The 17,919-nt window shown below is 38.6% G+C and overlaps 1 protein-coding gene across 1 annotated transcript in view; it reads right to left on the reverse strand.

Moving 5' to 3' along the window:
• Nucleotides 1–17,919, reverse strand: part of LOC144053512 (GTPase HRas) — a 22,379-nt gene continuing 4,460 nt past the window's right edge. The window contains exons 2-6 of the mRNA XM_077568027.1: nt 9,160–9,318; nt 6,050–6,228; nt 2,615–2,774; nt 1,405–1,529; nt 1–213 (exon numbers count right to left, since the gene is read on the reverse strand). Of these exons, the coding sequence (XP_077424153.1) occupies nt 1,410–1,529; nt 2,615–2,774; nt 6,050–6,228; nt 9,160–9,270 (570 nt within the window). The 5' untranslated portion in view covers nt 9,271–9,318 and the 3' untranslated portion in view covers nt 1–213; nt 1,405–1,409. The remainder of the gene's footprint in view (nt 214–1,404; nt 1,530–2,614; nt 2,775–6,049; nt 6,229–9,159; nt 9,319–17,919) is intronic.

Below are 17,919 nucleotides of genomic sequence, written 5' to 3' on the forward strand. Positions count from 1 at the left end.
AAGGGCTGGCCAAGCTTGTTCAGGTAGCCACACGGGCAACAGTCAGTCCAATTCTTTCTTTCCATAAAAAAGGGCTCCGGTTCAGCTTCTTCTCACGAGACCAAAATTGCAATCTTTCATTTCATTTTCATCATTCAGTTTTTTCTTCCTATTTTCAAGTCCATGCTGTGACTTCTTGTGCTGTAGCATTTCTTTCCAAGCAGTGAAGGTGAGCTGGGGGGAAAAGATGGCAGGATACACAAGTATGAATATATTATACTCAAAATGGAATCAGCAAAGTTCCAATTATAGTAAATGATTAAGTATTTGTATGAAAAATACTTCCAGGCCATGAACAAAAACTATGGAAAAAACGTAAAGTGGCAACTGTGCATTCCTTCTTGTGCTGTGAAAACACACTTTCTTATACCACTTCACAAAAAACTCAAACATTGTACATCAGGACCGTTGATAACTGATGACCGTCCATACTTCACAGAGATACGGTTGATGATTAATTCACATTTATATTAATATCATGTTTATATTGTATTGTTTACAACGTGTGTAGTTACTTATTTTGCATAATGTGGGTTGTTTTATAAAATCCAATTGAATATTCAACATTTGACATTTTCTGGACTTGTTCAAGCCAAAATAACGTGTCTAGAACAGTAAAAAGATTGATCAAGTTAAGTGGATATAAATAAAAATATTGAATATTAAATATAAATTTGTATGTTGATTTCATCGTAGTTATGAAATTTGTACTGGACTGGTCACTAGGCCAGTGTCAGTGAATTTCAGGTGGCCCGACACGGAACCCTGGTCAAATGTTGCAAAGTTCGCCAATTTTCTGACCCCTGTAGCAAAACGCACAACCTGAGCAGGGTCCTTTTCTGTATGACATGTAAAGGCAATCATGGGGTCACTCGTGCTGAACATTGTCAAAGACATGGTGCCCACTTATATGTTGCATAAGCAATGATTTGTCAATGTGTCGGAAACGTCTGACGATGTGCTTTCACGTCACACATATTTTCTAAGGTTGCCTGGACTCAACCTGTGCAAATCTACATGAGAAAAGAGTTTGAGGGATTCACATTAGCCCCTCTGGCTGACTTTGATGGGCTAGTTTGACAGAATCAGTAAATTCATGAAGCAATGCAAAATGAACCATCAATGCATTAAATAGTGAAATAATTACACTTTTGATATTTTAATGTATAAAGACATTTAGATATTTAATTGTTTATTTAATTTAGTCCTCTGTACTGGAGTGGGGGCAACATTACTCTTTGACAATTCGATGGCTCCTTTTATCATGTGTTAAATTGATGAACATTTTAAACCTTAATTTAGTTTAGCTACAGATACATGAAGATAAAAACTAGATATAAAAAAAAAAAGCACAAGTAGCCTCACCTTTATCACGATACCACACAGCGACAGCTCATACAGTCTTGACCACTCTCATCTGGTGGGTTCAGCTTCCTCAGCTTGTGTTGCCTAATTTCCCTGACCAGTGTGTAAAAGGCATCTTCTACTCCCTGTACAAAAATGCAGACAGAAATGACACGACAATTACTTCGTCTTGATTTATGTCTTTGGCAACCTGTTCCAATTTACAAGAATTTTCCATGTTCTAAAATCTAGAACTGTTGAGTTCTTATTCAGAAAACTGATTCAAACTTTTTGTGCACTTTAACTATGATCAATTGTTGCACAACAAACACCTCCCCTCAGGGGAAGCAAAGCCTTCAGGAGAGCACACTGTGGAGAATTGTGTCAATGTTACCATGGCAATCATCTCCACTATTCTTTGTCAAGATATCATACAGTGAAGAAAAGGTCCTTATTTAATTATTTGTATGTCTTTTCATTTGCATGACAGACCTACTGCCAGTTCAGTTAAAAACAGGTCAGATACTGTATGTAGATGTGACTCATAAGGAGTGGGCTACACAGTTGTAAGGGATGTAACAAAAAACGGCAATATCGTGATATTAAAACTGCCACAATATTGTCATCGTCGCTAGTTTTTTTTAAGGGCAATTTCATTTTCATAAGGGATGTTTTAGCCCTTCTATGTTTAAAATCCACGCTAATCGTTAGATGAAGGGGAACGTGTAATATGCTTGTGAACCGAGTCAATATGTGGAGGAACTCAAAGTGCGCACATTAGCAAGTAAGTGTCTCAATATTAATTAAGTGTTATTAGAGATTGTACGTGATTAATATGCATTGCTGTTATATACAAAAGCAAAATATTGTGCTTTTTTTAGTATGAGCTCATTTTTTTACAATGTGACCTTTTCTTAATATCAACAACCTACCCACAATATAGTTCTAATTATTGTATCGTGATGTTTGGATAGCCTCACATCCCTAGTTAGCGCTACTTTTGAGTCCTTTCAAATAATTGTCTTCTCTCCAGTCAACCTGGATATGATTCATTGCACCTTGTACAACACAATAACATATTCAACAGCTTTCAATACATGACAACATGAACAAAACGTAAATTTCCATCTTTGATTTCTAGGCCGGAAAACCTGTGGATCAAACCAGTTTGTTGGTATGGGCCAGGTGTACAATAAAAATGAACAATGTGGTGAAGCTTCACATTATGTACCTGTCGTGTCTTTGCAGAGGTTTCGATGTAAGGGATGCCGTAGGAACGGGCGAGTTCCTGGGCTTGCCTTGTGTCCACCGTGCGTGCCGGGAGGTCACATTTGTTGCCCACAAGCACCATGGGAACATCATCTGAGTCCTTCACACGTTTAATCTGCTCTCTGTAGGTTGAACATGAAATAAAATGGAATACTATAAACATTAGCAGTCCGTAACAAAATTTTACTGGAATAAAAAAAAAGCAAAGATTAGTCTACACTGTATCTACTTTTCAGAAAAGTAAATCCAAAGGTGGTCTAGAGGCACCAAATTTTATGTACTACTATATAGCTAACCAGCTACAATATATCGTTCTATGGGCACAACCCAACAGAGACACTAACTGTTGGTTGGAACTAGAACAGAAGGATTGTAATAACCTCAGACTTCGAGATCTACTCTTTATTACAACATCGATTAAGCGTCATAATTGTTTTAAAAACCCAATGATTTCCGCCACCGTGACTGCCTGGTGGAAGGCACTAGAATTGACAAAAGCCCAAGTGGAGCCATGTGGACTTTCTCCCCTATGGCATAACCCCGACTTTCAACTTAACAACCAACCGTTTCATTTAGCTGTGTGGGAGCAGAAAGGAATTACACATCTCCACCATCTCTTCTCAGATAATATGTTTATATCATATACATCCTTGCTCCAAAAATACAATATAAAAAACGGAATTTTTTTTACATTATCTACAAGTTAAAAATATGATAAAGAAAAAAATTCCAACACTTCGGGGTACGCTCCAACCGCCTGTTTTAGCTAAAGATATTAACAAGCTTTCTCCGACAACAACAAAAAAACTTTCAAAAATATATAAGTTACTTTCATATACTGATAAAATGTCTTTACCCATCTCGAAATGGGAGACAGACTTGTCTATAGCACCGGAACCTGACTTTTGGATTCAAGTTTGTGAAAACGCATTTAAAATGACAAAACACACAAATTTACAACTTATCCAATATAAAATTATTCACAGAACATACATTACTCAATATATGATGAAGAAAATGGGACTCTCAGACTCCGACATTTGTCTCCAATGTTTACAAAACACTACAGACACTTATGTTCATGCTTTATGGTTATGTACTCCGGTTATGTATTTCTGGACTAAAGTCTTAGAAAAACTTTCCGCTATTTTGGACTGTAGGATACCTTTATCTCCAAACTTGTGTTTGCTAGGTGACCTAACAACAACTGACTTACCACATAAACAATTTCAATCTACACTTGTAGCCCTTACTATCGCTAAAAAAACAATTCTTGTTAACTGGAAAAATAAACAAACTCTGAATATCGACCAATGGTCTAACCTCCTCATAAATCACATTTTAATGGAAAAAATATCTGCCTCAAATAAAAACCAAATATCAAAATTTATAGAAACATGGTCTACCTATATAGAATTTTTTAACCTAATTCTGGTTACTTAATTCTGTCTGTTAGCGAGAGCCACTACATCGTGATAACTTACATTGATGTTTCTGCATTTGGCAATTTATTATTATATTATATTATTAGTATGGGATTTTTTTTAATGGGCTTTAGGTGAACTGATGAATACACACACGCTCGCACGCACGCACGCACGCACGCACGCACGCACACACACACACACACACACACACACACACACACATACAAAAAAAAATATATATATATATATATGTGTGTATATGTATATATATATGTATATATATTTAAAAAAAAAAACATTCATTAATTTTTTTAAAGGACAGCAATGATGATGTCAAATCGAATGAACAATACTGAGCTCTCCTGAGAGAAAAAAAAAACAAACAACAAAAAAAAAAACATTAGCAGTCCTAAATTGTCTTTCAACTTGCCCCAGCAACACAATGTTAAATTAAAGGGCAAGTCAACAAAATTCTTGACAATGATATGTTCTATGCAGTCCCACTAGTCTGAATACGGTATTCTGGTTAATATTGCGTTGGTGGAATATGAGTTACGCAGAGAAATCCAGCAGTTTTGATCAATAGCATAAGGCGGCCATTTTGCCACTTGCTGTCTTGTGAAAAGGTCTCAGGTAACAACCAATCACAGCTCAGCTTCAGAAAACAGTTGAGCTGTGATTGGTCGTTGCCTGAGCCCTGAGCAACTGTGTTGTCATCTTCAGTCAACAGCAAGTAGCAAAATGGCCGCCCCCTGAGATGGATAAAAACAGCTGGATTTTGCTGCTTAACTCATATTCCAAAAATGTAATCAGAATGTCATGTTTAGACTAGTGAGGTCACATATAACATATTATTGTCAAGAAATGTTCAAGGTTGACCATACCATTTTAATCAAGCAAAATTGTGACGTCATCTTCTGTCGACAGCAAGTGGCAAAATGGCCCCCACGGCTGGATTTTGCTTCATAACTCAAAGTCACATACAACATAGTATTGTCAAGAAATGTTTAAGGTTGACTTCCCCTTTAAATCTTGTCAGAGAGTTCCCTGACTTTTACTGTAAACAGCAGCTGATTCATCACTGGAAACCGAAGTACCCAGGGAGCACTAGGACCCTGAGGAGGATCCAGTCCCTGGTGGTGCAGGGGACTACTGAACTACTGAAGGAAGGATGGTGCTAGGGAGGGAGGGAAGCGAGGGAGGGAGGTAGGGAGGGAGGGATGGAGATGGACGACAGGCAGGCGGCAAAGAGCATTACCTCATCGCTACGGCAGCCAGCAAATCGAGAGGGAGAGGAGGGGGTCCGATCAATCTATTAGCTCCTTCCCCCTCAGTTACAGTGCAGCAGGACACATCCACATTAGTCAAAGCGAAACCATCTGTCATCAACACCACTAATGGTGTTTACCCGCCTCAGTTTATGGCCTTGTTATAATTCAAATGTGCTAGATGTTTCATACAAGAAACTATTTCATATACAACATTAAACAGTAAAATCTGCAATTCTGACCAGTATTGTGCTGCAACAATCAGGGAATTATTCAAACCCGTGAAAAATATTAGCCATTTACTGTTCAATATTTTATTGTACTTTGACGAGTTGAATGAAGGGAGAGCTATAGAAGATAAATTGTCTTGTTAATTTGTCGCAAATTTAAAGAAGGTATAGGGGAACTCCTCCCTTTCTCCTTCTCTGTCCTTGGGAGTCCCATCTCCATCTCCCCTAATTGAGTCAGGATCGATGTCATTGGCATGGCGCTGTAATCCTCCAGTTGGGGCTAAGCTTTCTTTAGCTGTGTTGTTAAATGCTACAGCCTGACACCACCCGACCACTGCAGAGAGCTGGCACACACTTAGTGGAAACACGACACATGCCTCTTCCTTTGGACTCTCTAACAAAGCCCGCATAGAAATGTGCATTGTGACAAAATCTAAGTCATAATTAGCCCACTCTTGTCATTTTGCCACACCTGTATTGATGAATGTCCTCAAAGGATTTGGTGTTGTTGATTGCGAACACGCAGAGGAACCCCTCCCCTGTCCTCATGTACTGGTCCCTCATTGCGCTGTATTCTTCCTGACCTGCAGTATCTAGGATGTCCAGCAGGCAGGTCTCTCCGTCAATCACAACCTGTTTCCTGTATGAGTCCTGCAAAGCAAACGGAATAGACACAATTTCATAAAATACAGCAAGGCTTTCTCTGGCCCCTTTTAATTAACAGACCTGATCTCTGAAGTTGCACAAAAGGTCACATGGAACACCTGTGTAAATTGTGTTTTTTTGCAACAGGTATTCCAAAATATGGGCCAGTCTCTTAAGTGTTTATAGAAGAAGAATGTGATAATAGGTCATCACTTATCATAAGCCTCTTCACAGTGGCCACCTAAAATGACATTTTCCTAGATTTTCCCCGGCTCGCTATATAAGGCACTGATGCAGGATGGGGCTTTGAAGTCGACCCAAGAATTTATTGGCCGCCATTTAAAATCAGAGACATAAAAGTCACAATGCCACCGGCCGGGCCGACCAGGGTGTGAAGTTTACCGCCCAAGACTCAATATCCTTGGCACTTTCTGTCGAAAACCACTGTCGCTGCTCTGACGACATTGCCACACGTCTAATTATTCAAAGACCTGATGCATACCAACACCACCACAAAAAAAGTTCTGTGGCTCTTCAAAGCATAGAAAGTGATTGATGATCCAAACATGGACCAACACGTTGCAATGAAAAAACTGCAACCCTGTACTGTGTTTTGAGGATCCCAATGGGCTATTTGCACAAATCCACTCCTTCATTTCCTGTTTTTCATGATTAGACAAACTGATTAATCCAGGTGTGCCTGACCTAAGTAACCACGACGACAATGGCCAGACACACCTGGATTAATCATCTTGTCCAATCATGAAAGACAAGAAATGAAGGAGTGGTATTGAGTTCAGGAAGTAGTGGATTTGTGCAAAGAGCCCATACAACATATAGGCTTCTTTCAATAGGGCTGCACGATATTGGGAAAACATGCGATATGGGATACAGTTGTTGAATATATATGATTGAAAATCAATATTATTACGATATTTATCATGTACCTAAAGAAATACAATTTTTAATATCCTATTTTTATCTCTATTCTAATGAAATAATTACTTTTCATGTGACAAAATAAGCAAGCTCAATGTATTCTTATTTAATTAATTGTAATTAACCTAGATAATGTTCAACTATTGAGCCACATTACGATTGAAGAAAAACAATTGTGTGTGCATGCAAGTTCCCAACATTATGAAAGTACCCTGAATGCACCAAGTTATTTGCGCAGCGGGCTTGTGACGTTATGTGAACATGTACTCACTGAGCGTTCTTTAACCTGTTTGATGACACCGCAGTTGTAGTTAATTATAAAAATAACACACAACAAAAATAATTACACAATAATACACACATTGTAGGCTATATTTAAATGAAAGAAACTTCATTTGAAAAACATCACTAGTACTAATGCTAAGGTCCATGTAAAATCCCATGATGACGAGAAATTATAAAATTATTATTATTATAAAATTCACTTATATTCACACAAAAAGGCCTTAGAAATAGATACACACAAGTAATATACAAAGTAACAATACTCAAAAGAACATATTATTCCCTATCTGTGAAACACGAGCTTCAATAATAGAGCTCCATGGCAACTTTCGTCTTGTCTCATTTTAAGTGTACACTCCATGCATGCACGAGGCCAACAAGCGCGCGCAGCAATATTTTTTAAAATATATTCTTATTGTACTTTGTTACTAATTTATTTTCTCATTGTCCTCTGAAGTTACATTTAAAGTTGACTTTTTGAAGATTCAAGGAATTGTTTTTGTCGTAATCCAACACACATTTCCGCATGATATGGCACCTAATACGATATCCGAGGTCCCAGGTTACCCTGTAAAGTCCAAAGATTTGTGAAAATAAAAATGGAACAATCAAATATGATCAAATAAATACGACAATGAGTTATGGTAGATGCTTATTTGTGGTTTGAATGTGTGCAAAGATGCAATTCAGCAAATGTGTGGCGGCAGCAGAATGAAAACGCAAAAGGCTTGAATTTCACATGAAAATTATGAAGTTATTCTGTACTTGAAAAAAATACGAGAGTGTTTAATAATAAAGTGTTCAGCGTGCAGTGATGAATAAGCATGAGGCTATGTAGCTGAGTTTTGGTACAGTACAACTGCCCCCACCTCCATACTCGTGGTTTGGCACCTCTGAGTTTACATGTTGGCAGTTGTTTTTTTTTGTGTCCCCCCATTGTAGTTTTATACATATAGTTTTGAAAGCAATGTTTTTATTCATCATGATTTCAATATCAATGAAATAAAAAAAATATATTTTTCCATAATCACTTTCCCCTACTTGGTGGTAAAAGAAGTTATTTTGACAAACTGAACTTCCTCACAAAGAGCGCACAAAAAAAGTATAGTATTGTAAGGCTATTTCCGTGTTAGACAAAGTATAGAACTTTTTAAATGTATGTAGCCATGTAAACAGCTCCATAGTTTCTCATTGGACTTAACAACTACTGATGAATTCCCTTTCCACTTTCAGGTCATACTAACACCACAATCGAGGAACCAAGTCTGTATTAAGCCCTCCAGTGTGCAGCCACAAAAACATGGGATGGGAGTGCCTTCCCTTTGTTTATTAGAGCATAGGAGCCAGGAATGCAAATACACAAAAAGGACATTGTCTGCCCAGAGGCAGGCGTGGTGAGAAAAAGAGAAAGAAAATGGAGGGGGGACAAAATCTCGCAAGCAAACATGTATTACTTTTAAAACATGTCTGATAACTCTGTATGAGAGTTGCTCTCACCTAAATATCAGCCAGTCAATAATTTCAGGAATAATCCGCTATGCTGCATGATTAAACTTTTTTTTTTCTGTGCACCATTCATAAGGAAAGTAAAAGCTATAAAACAGCAGCAATGTGCACCACGTATCTCTCTCACTAACTTCCTACCTGGAATTCTAGCGGGACTGAAGTGAGAATATGTAGAATGTGTAGGAAAGAAAAGAAAGAGTGCTGTACCTCTATGGTGGGGTCATATTCATCCACAAAGTGGTTCTGGATGAGTTGGATGGTGAGTGCACTCTTGCCCACGCCTCCAGCACCCACCACCACCAACTTGTACTCTGTCATCTTTGCCGCTGTGGCTCACACACACATACACAGACACTGCTGCTGCAGCTGTAGAGAAGAAAAGCAAACAGTCAGGCTGCAATTTAGTACACTGACAAACTCAATAACCATTATCAAGGGGGGACATTCAAAATGTTTAAATGCACTTTTAGTTATTTTTTTGTGATCAGTGACACAACGAAGGCAGATATTTTTACTATTAGAAGTCAATGATGAGAGAAAGAATAGGAAGGGGCTGGGTTAGGATCCTCACAGGGGAATCTTAAAAATGTGCGAAAGGTACTCTGCCGCTCAGTTTGAGATGACGTAAAAAGGAACATGACATTGGGAGGATCCCAAGGATTCATATTCCTGAGGGGCAACTTTTCCTACACAGGATCACATCTGTGCTGTTTTGGTGATTTAGTTTCAAGTTGACTTCTTGAAGACCGGAGTAATTTTAAATGGTGACAATGAAGTCATTATCATTAAAGAAAAACACATTTGTCTCTGTAGAAGCAAAAATGCAAACTTCTCTCCTAATAACAGATTAATATATGACAAAAGCATATCAAATGAAATATAAATCAGAAAATATTTACACGGTAGTCTTTAACCAGAGTCAGTCTCGGGTTCGGTGAAGGTCAAGACACACACCAGGCTCAAATGATTCGTGATGACACGCCCCACTTGGCCATCATTTGCTGCAGGTGATCACGCTACATTGCTTGGTATGTATGTGCTAAAGAGATACCGTATCGAGAGATGCCCCGATATTAAAACAGTGGTATTGGCATCGGCATTTACTCTCAAGTAACATGCCGATACCGTTATTTCCAACGCTAATATAGGACTTTGGCTGCAGCATCTTGTGTCTTGCTCACTGATGTGTGCATGTTTTCGGTGTCTCTTGCCTCCAAACCCAGGTGTTTCAAATCATCAGCTCATCATTACGTTCTGCAGGAGCCTTTCAGCTGTGTTGGAGGAGGGAGACATCAAAAACATGCAGGACTGCGTCTCTCTAGGACCGAACTTGCCTATCCCTGTTTTGAATTTGGAAAAAAAACAAATCACATTTAATTTTTCACTAAAGAAGGGTTCAGTGAATGTGCATAGGAAACTGGTGGGGTTTAGTATCTCCTTTTATGCAAATGTAAAAAAAAAATACATGACTGTTTTAACTATTAATATATTAAAGAAGATACAAAATTGGTTGTTGAAGTGCAGTATCAATGAATAAATTGTGTGAGATTGTGACTTTAGTGGTTATACTGTATTTCTGTAGTGGAGAAATACGCTGCCATTTGGCTGGCTTTTTCCTAATTTACCAATGCGGACAAGCAAGGCATTTCTTAACATTTCTTGCTGTTGTTATGAAATCAGTTGGAAGACAAAGCAGTCATAAGGGTGTAGCTGATATACAGGGAGTCAGTCTACTGTAAATTTACCCCAAAATGTACCAAGTCTATGACCTGAAAATGACCTGAAAACAGACCAATGGCAGTCATGATGGTACATGATGAGTCAGTGTAACGAAGAGGAGAAACTTCCATGGAGGTTTAGCAAGATTATATCAGATGCAAGTTAGGGCTAGTAATCCATAGCCAACCGCATGCTCATTCTGCCAGAGGCCCCTAGCAACTCTGTGGTTACAGTACAATTTGACATACGTACTCTGTATGAAAGGATGATAATGAGTGACAAGGCAATATCGTCATGGGAATAATGTCTCACTAGAATTTAAAAGAGGAAAATCCCTGTGAATCCCAAAGTATAATATGACTACTGTATATCTATTACATGGGGGCAGCTATGGTAGGCTAAGATTGCGGCTGTGACCAAAGGGGCTCAGGTTGGACTGTGTGTATTTCTTGACTTCACTACAAATAAATGATTACATGATTTTATGTGTGCATTAAACTGTACATGAAAATTCATTCATAATCTTGATAATGCTATGTTCAAGCATCACCTTGATTTCCAAGAATTTACAGTAAGAGGGCATGTAGATAAACACACACATGCATTGTGTGCCGTATATATTACTTTAAGTGGTTCGTCTTTCATAAACTCTGCGTCAAAGGTGCTAAGATTAGCCTTGCCTTGCTCACTGATGTTAATGATTGACTGAAAGGTGGACTCCATAACTAAGGACATAGCCATTAAGCTGCAGCAGTAGATTCTCACATCACTAAACTGCTTGCAGGAACAGGTGGCTCTGAACACCGTAACCAATGTCCACGGAGGCCTTCTAATGGAAAGACCACATAAAACAACATACCAGTAAATATTTTTTCAATGGTTATTAAAACACCATCATCTACTACAATATTGCCAAAGGAAGACAACCTGTCATTTTGAAAGTGTACAGTCATGTGCAAATGAGATGAGAGCAAACATGGACCAGAAGGGTGAGAAAGAAAAATGCCAGCAACCAAGGCGATCACGTGCCAAATGTGCTGGAGGCACCGTTATGGCATAGAAATGTCTGCTTGCCAATGGAACTGGGTCGTCAATGTTTATTGATGATTGTCTACTGATAGAAGCAGGAGTTGTGTCATGGCGATTGTGTACAGAAATGTATATCCTGGAACACCTTTAGGCTCAGGTATGTACATGAAGATGTGTTAAAATGCAGATATGCTAATTCACGACAAAATAACGTTCGCGGGAGATTTGCCGGTGACGGCAAAATAACCATTGCCAAACTAACTCTACAACATAGTCTCTGTAGTAACGTTATGCCACTTTTCCACATATTACAATAGTTCTCAAATGTGTAAAAGACATGTCTGTATTTTTCTTTTCATCTGCTCCCATGACCAATCGTTTCCATTCACAACATTAGCACATGGCTACCATGACCGAAATCACTGCCCCTTCGAGAGAAAAGGATATGGCCTAGGTGTGGCTTGGTGCAGCTATTTACATAAAAGTGACACACCCCTAAAACAAGCTGTTTTGAACACAGGGTTTTTTTTTTGGCTGATTTAGGGACAGCAAAAATATTAGATCCAAAGTCAATTTTGACGAATGCATGTCACAGAGATGTCTCTTACACATTTGAGAACTATTTTAGTATGTTGAAAAGTTGAATAATATGAGACCTTTAAGAAACACAGCCTAACTCGATGCAACAGCCTGTCGAGAGCTTCCGAGCCCTGAAGGAGATCCTTGAGCTGATAAGGGACGTGGAGTTGGTCTGCTTGCTGTTGGACAGTTAAGTGCCATCAGAATGTTAGCCTGTAAATTTAGCGACCTTCTACAGCAAGCTACCGGTACTGGGCTGACTTGCTGCGAGAGGCTGGGGGTGTGAACTGTTGAGCCCAATGGGGGGGAGGATCATCTTGGAATGTTGTGTTTACAAACTGCAACGGAAGTGCTTTGGCCTCTACCTTTAATTTGTGTAGTTTATTTTAACAGGACCAACAGACTACTTTATAATGAATGTACCAATAAATGTTAGCATGTTTCACTTATACAGCAATAAAACAGTACTTTAGCTTTATTTGCGCTTTAAATGAGCTACAAAGCTAGAAAAGAAAAAAAATATTCTCAGAATTCAGTGTGAGTAGGTAACTACCTAACTGTGGAGAGGTTGCAACAGTAATACCACCACAAACAGAATTGACACCGATGGTGATGCATACCCAGCACACAGGATCGAAAGCGCACACCTGCCTAATGGATATAACTGACAGTTAAAATGGAAAATTCTGAAGAGCCATGCCTGCTGCTGGAAGATTGGAGGCAGGAAACCAGACAGCCTTGATATCTCCTCTCAAACTAGGCCATGTCAGCGGATGATAAATAATCCACACAAGGAGATGAATAGAAAACTTCATGTTTAGGGATGCTGTTGCTTTCTTCGAGACACTTGTCAGTATGGTCTTTACACTAAGCTGCTTCCTGGTCTGATGTATCAATAGGATAATGATCAACACATCATTTATGAAAGATATTTCATCCCACGGGTATAAAACACATTGCGATTTTTTCCGTATCATAATCTCTCTGGCAAAATCATGGTTGTACCCTTGATTGCTCCAGGTCTGGATATCCTTCTTTTTTTCTCTTAAATTGAGTACTGTAACAAAAAGTTAGAAACTTTGTGATTTAAACAAATAAGTAAATATCACATGATCAGTGAAGAATTTTGAATGAAAGTGTGCTGTCTTGACTTTTACAACGTTTGCTTTGACAGTAGTTTACTCCCATCAAGGTGGAATTGGATAAATGATAAAAGATTGCCCTGTCTATTAATCAGTACAGTGATTACAACATTTCAGTCTTTGTGATTAAAAAAAATGATATGGATTACTTGGCTGCAACCTGTAGAGGCACTGTTGATTTGGTCTCGACTCGTCTGATGTCTGAAGTAAACTACAACATGACATTGGCTATGGTTACATAAACTACAACATAGGCCTATTCAAAGCCCGCCACTTTGTAGTAAAAATGATCAAGGCCACATTATGCTGCTCAATACAGTATGTGCATGCAAACAGGAGCTATCCCATAACAAATAATAATTTGCAAATACAGTAACGGATTTTCTTTTTTTCTAGAAAGAAAATCATGGAATCATGGGTTTCTTAACAATGATCAGCCCTAGAAATTCTAACTTTTATTTATTATATCATATATCGCTGCCATCGGGCTGAAACCTGACAATTACAATTTGTCACAATTTGGTAAAGTGCCTATTTTCTCACAAATCTATATTATTGTTCAGTCCACAACTCCACATGTGTGGGTGTTACTTTTACAAATGATTGACCAATCTGAAATGTCTTGCTCTCTTAGACGATGCAATGTAAATGGTTGAACAAACGTTCTGTTTTTGAGGTCTCCTGAAAAGTGAAGATTTTTGTATGTAAGTACAGACGCTCCCCTACTTACGAACATTCGAGTTACGAACAACGGTACATACGAACATGTCTGCGCGCATGCGCGCATGTCAAACAATGTTCGGAAAGAGATGCTGTAAGTTAGATTTTGTATTGCGCACCTTTTTCCGAGTACTGTAGTGCTTCTTTCCGCCGCTAATACCGACGCTTGGCGCTGTGAGAGCTCACCCAGCATTGGAGGCTCAGCAACGTGTTGAGGAGGAGGAAGAAGAAGAAGAAACGCCTGTCGCTCATAGATAAAGCCATCGCACTCTTCGAGCAGCAAGACCCAAATATTGAACGTTGCACAAAGGTTGCAAATCAATTGAATGATGCCATACAGTGCTACCGCATCATTTATGATGAAAAAAGAAGAAAACTGTGCAATCGTAGTTAGATCGCTTCTTTCGGCCAGTTTCTAGTAAATCCTCCAAGGAAGATACTCATCAATCCTCATCTTCTTCTCCGCGACCCTCAACTTCTTACTACATTGAAGTTACGGAGGAGGAAGTAACTTTTGAAGCCCATTCCAGCGACGACGAAGAACCTCTCATGATATAAAATCCTCCTCTTCCTCCATCAAATCCTTAAGCATCGAGTACATCTTCCAAAAGTAAGTTAAACTTCATTTTATTTATCTTATTACGTACATGTACATACTGTGTGTGTCTCTCGCTCTCTCTCTCTAACATACGTAGTACAGTACTGTACGTATTCTCTTTAAACATAAATTATAATACAAAATATAGCACTGAAGCAACTTACGAATAAATTCACCTTACGAACGATCGCTCGGAACGTAACTCGTTCGTAAGTTGGGGAGCGTCTGTATGTATGTATGTATGTATGTATGGGCCTACCATACTTGCTCTGGTCAAAATATACTATTTAAAAAGTAAAAACAAGTATATATAGTATGTAAATAAGTATATATAGTAGGTAAATAAGTTAGTATATAAATAAACAATTATACATAGTATATGTAGTACTAGTAAGTATGTATACACACACGTGCACACAGACACACACTTTATTATTATTATTAAAAAAAAAAAATTGTATTATATACTGTAATTATTATTTTCGGATTCTATATTCTGCCTGTTTTCACTTCTCAATTGCAGACCAAGTAACTTCAGTGAAATGTCATGTATAAAGTGCAGGTAGTGTGTTTGTTTGTTTGTTTGTGAGCAGCTTCCAAAATCTATGCATGGCTATGCCTTGAGCAAGGATCACTAACAGTACGTCGGTGTTTGGAGATATTTATAACTTGCCACATCCAGCCTGGGAAATTAACAGTTGGTTTTGAAACCCTATACCCCCTGCCTAAACCAAGAGGATAATCTTACATGACAGTTTAAGGTGGGCGCTAGTGAAGGGAGCTGATGGGCAATGGATGAATAGAGATACTATTTACAAATGAAGTCAATATTATTGCAAAACAAAACGGACACTATAATAGAAAAAAAAATCATTCAGCTTTCAAACCAACTTTCTGCTTAGCTTTTCCCAAGATCCCATTAATACAGACAGTATTTCAGTACTATTACACATGTCATCGAATAAATTTTTTTGCAAAAGAACAGTCATATTTCCTAGTATGATTTCTGCTCTCAATTTAAGTGCGTAATTGGTTAAATAATCTATACTGGCAGAGTCACAAGTCTACTGCCTAGATAATAGATATTTAATGGAGCGTTGATGGTAAGGAGACCCTCTCTGGGGAGGTATCAATCCAATACTAGGCTCCACGACAGCTCGCCACACCCTCCTCCTGCACTACGATGACATCATTCTCCTAAACAGCATCCAAACAAGTGTTGACTGGCAGATGAGCCAGTCAACTTCTCCCGTTCTGCTCTCCGAAGCCATGAAACAAGTTTGAACATTCCAGAAAGAGTATCCATTTTGAGGTCATGCACATTTTTAAAAATTGCACGTGTAGAAGATGACAAAATGCTTAAATATCCATTTGTCAGCAAAGTGGAATCTTGACAAAAAATGCAAAGCACAAAGCAAACCCTCCATTATGCACTTCCATTTTGAAAGAAGTTGCCCTCTCAACATTTTCTCTCCTGCAGATTTTGTGTGCAGGTGACCTTTTCCCTATGGGGTCATTCAATGGGCAGCTGGAGCAGAGTGAGACTATGGAGGCAGTAGCAGAGATGAAAAGGCCAGCTGACCTCCACAAAGGACAATTGGTTATAGGAGCCAAGCGCCTTATCAGACATAGAATGCTGCCAAACTCACTGGTTGGTCTTTCTTGCAAGCAGGGGTGGGGCAAAAACTGTCTCCAAAAATTGTACTTACCATGTAAACAAAAGCGCCAAACTCAATTCTGAGCAGAAATGAATAAAAAAATCACATCGGCGTTAGGAAGGGCATCATCTTTACAGTATACAGTGTGTAAAGAGTCACTCTCATACTTGGCATAGGCTACTAGTTGTCAGAACCAGCTGTTCACAGAAAAAAGATGGCAGATACACATCACGTCTAGCACTAGCTGGACTCGATCCAGCTCATTCACTGCAGCCTCAATTCATGTATGACTCATTGAAAACCTCATCAATTCATTTGATGCTTCTTCCATTAGGGAGTGGCATTTGACTAAGTCACACTGATTGACAACTAGTGGAAACATTAAAACTCAACTACCCAGTTCTTATCTTCTTCTTTCTTTCTTTCTTTCTTTTTTAATTAAAATAACCTTTTTCTAAAATACAATATTTATGATGAAAACTGTTAAAACTGTTAAAGAGGAAGTCAACCCCCAAGTTTTTTTGGACAATAATATGTTCTATGCAGCCCCCACTGGCCTAAATATGGTATTCTGTTTAATATTGCATTAGTGGAATACGAGTTAAGTAGAAAAATCCAGCCGTGTTTATCCATCTAAAGGGGCGGCCATTTTGCCACTTGCGGTTGACTAAAGATGACATCAATGTTGCTCAGGTCTCACATAACAACCAATCACAGCTCAGCTTCAGAAAACAGGTGAGCTGTGATTGGTTGCTGTCTGAGCCCTGAGCAAAATTGATGTCATCTTAAGTCAGCAGGAAGTGGTAAAATGTCCGCCCCCTGAGATGGATAAAAATGGATGGATTTTGCTTCATAACTCTTATTCTACAAATGTAATATTAATCAGAATGTCATGTTTAGACTAGTGAGGTTACATATAACATATTATTGTTAAGAAATGTTTGAGGCCTTTGCTGACATTGACTGGAACAGATGAGGTTAGAATGCTCAACTACTGCCTGATTATCGGTATTTGTGTACTCTCAAGGTGGGACTGTACAGCTACAGTCTAGAGCTGGGCGATTATTCAGTATCAATTTGTATCACAATAGACACGTGACCAGCATCAATGCAAAATACAATCAATAAAATGTTGAATAGAAAAAAAATCAGGAAGCAAACCCCGACCCCGGCATTCTTTGTGCTGTAGGCAGCCAAGAAGACATGCACGCACGAGCGGGTGACATTCGTACGCTGAATGAAGGTGGAAATAAATAACCAGTTGCCTCAGTGTATCTCTTGCAATAAGATTTCATTATGCAGACTAAAACACGATCAAACATCTTCGGATGAATATGCGATGTAGAAGTAAAGGTCGTGTTTGCTTCAGTGTTATCCATCTCAGTCCCTTAGCATCACACTTCACAGGCAAGTAAAATAATTCATTTCCTATGACAATAATGAGCCGGCTAAAAAGATAAAGTAGTCCTTAGACTGTTGGTCATCTTCTGTAATGCATGTGCTCCAAGAGTATATTAGTTCG

The sequence above is a fragment of the Vanacampus margaritifer genome, chromosome 6 (genome assembly GCF_051991255.1).
Source record: "Vanacampus margaritifer isolate UIUO_Vmar chromosome 6, RoL_Vmar_1.0, whole genome shotgun sequence".
NCBI classification, from domain to species: domain Eukaryota; kingdom Metazoa; phylum Chordata; class Actinopteri; order Syngnathiformes; family Syngnathidae; genus Vanacampus; species Vanacampus margaritifer.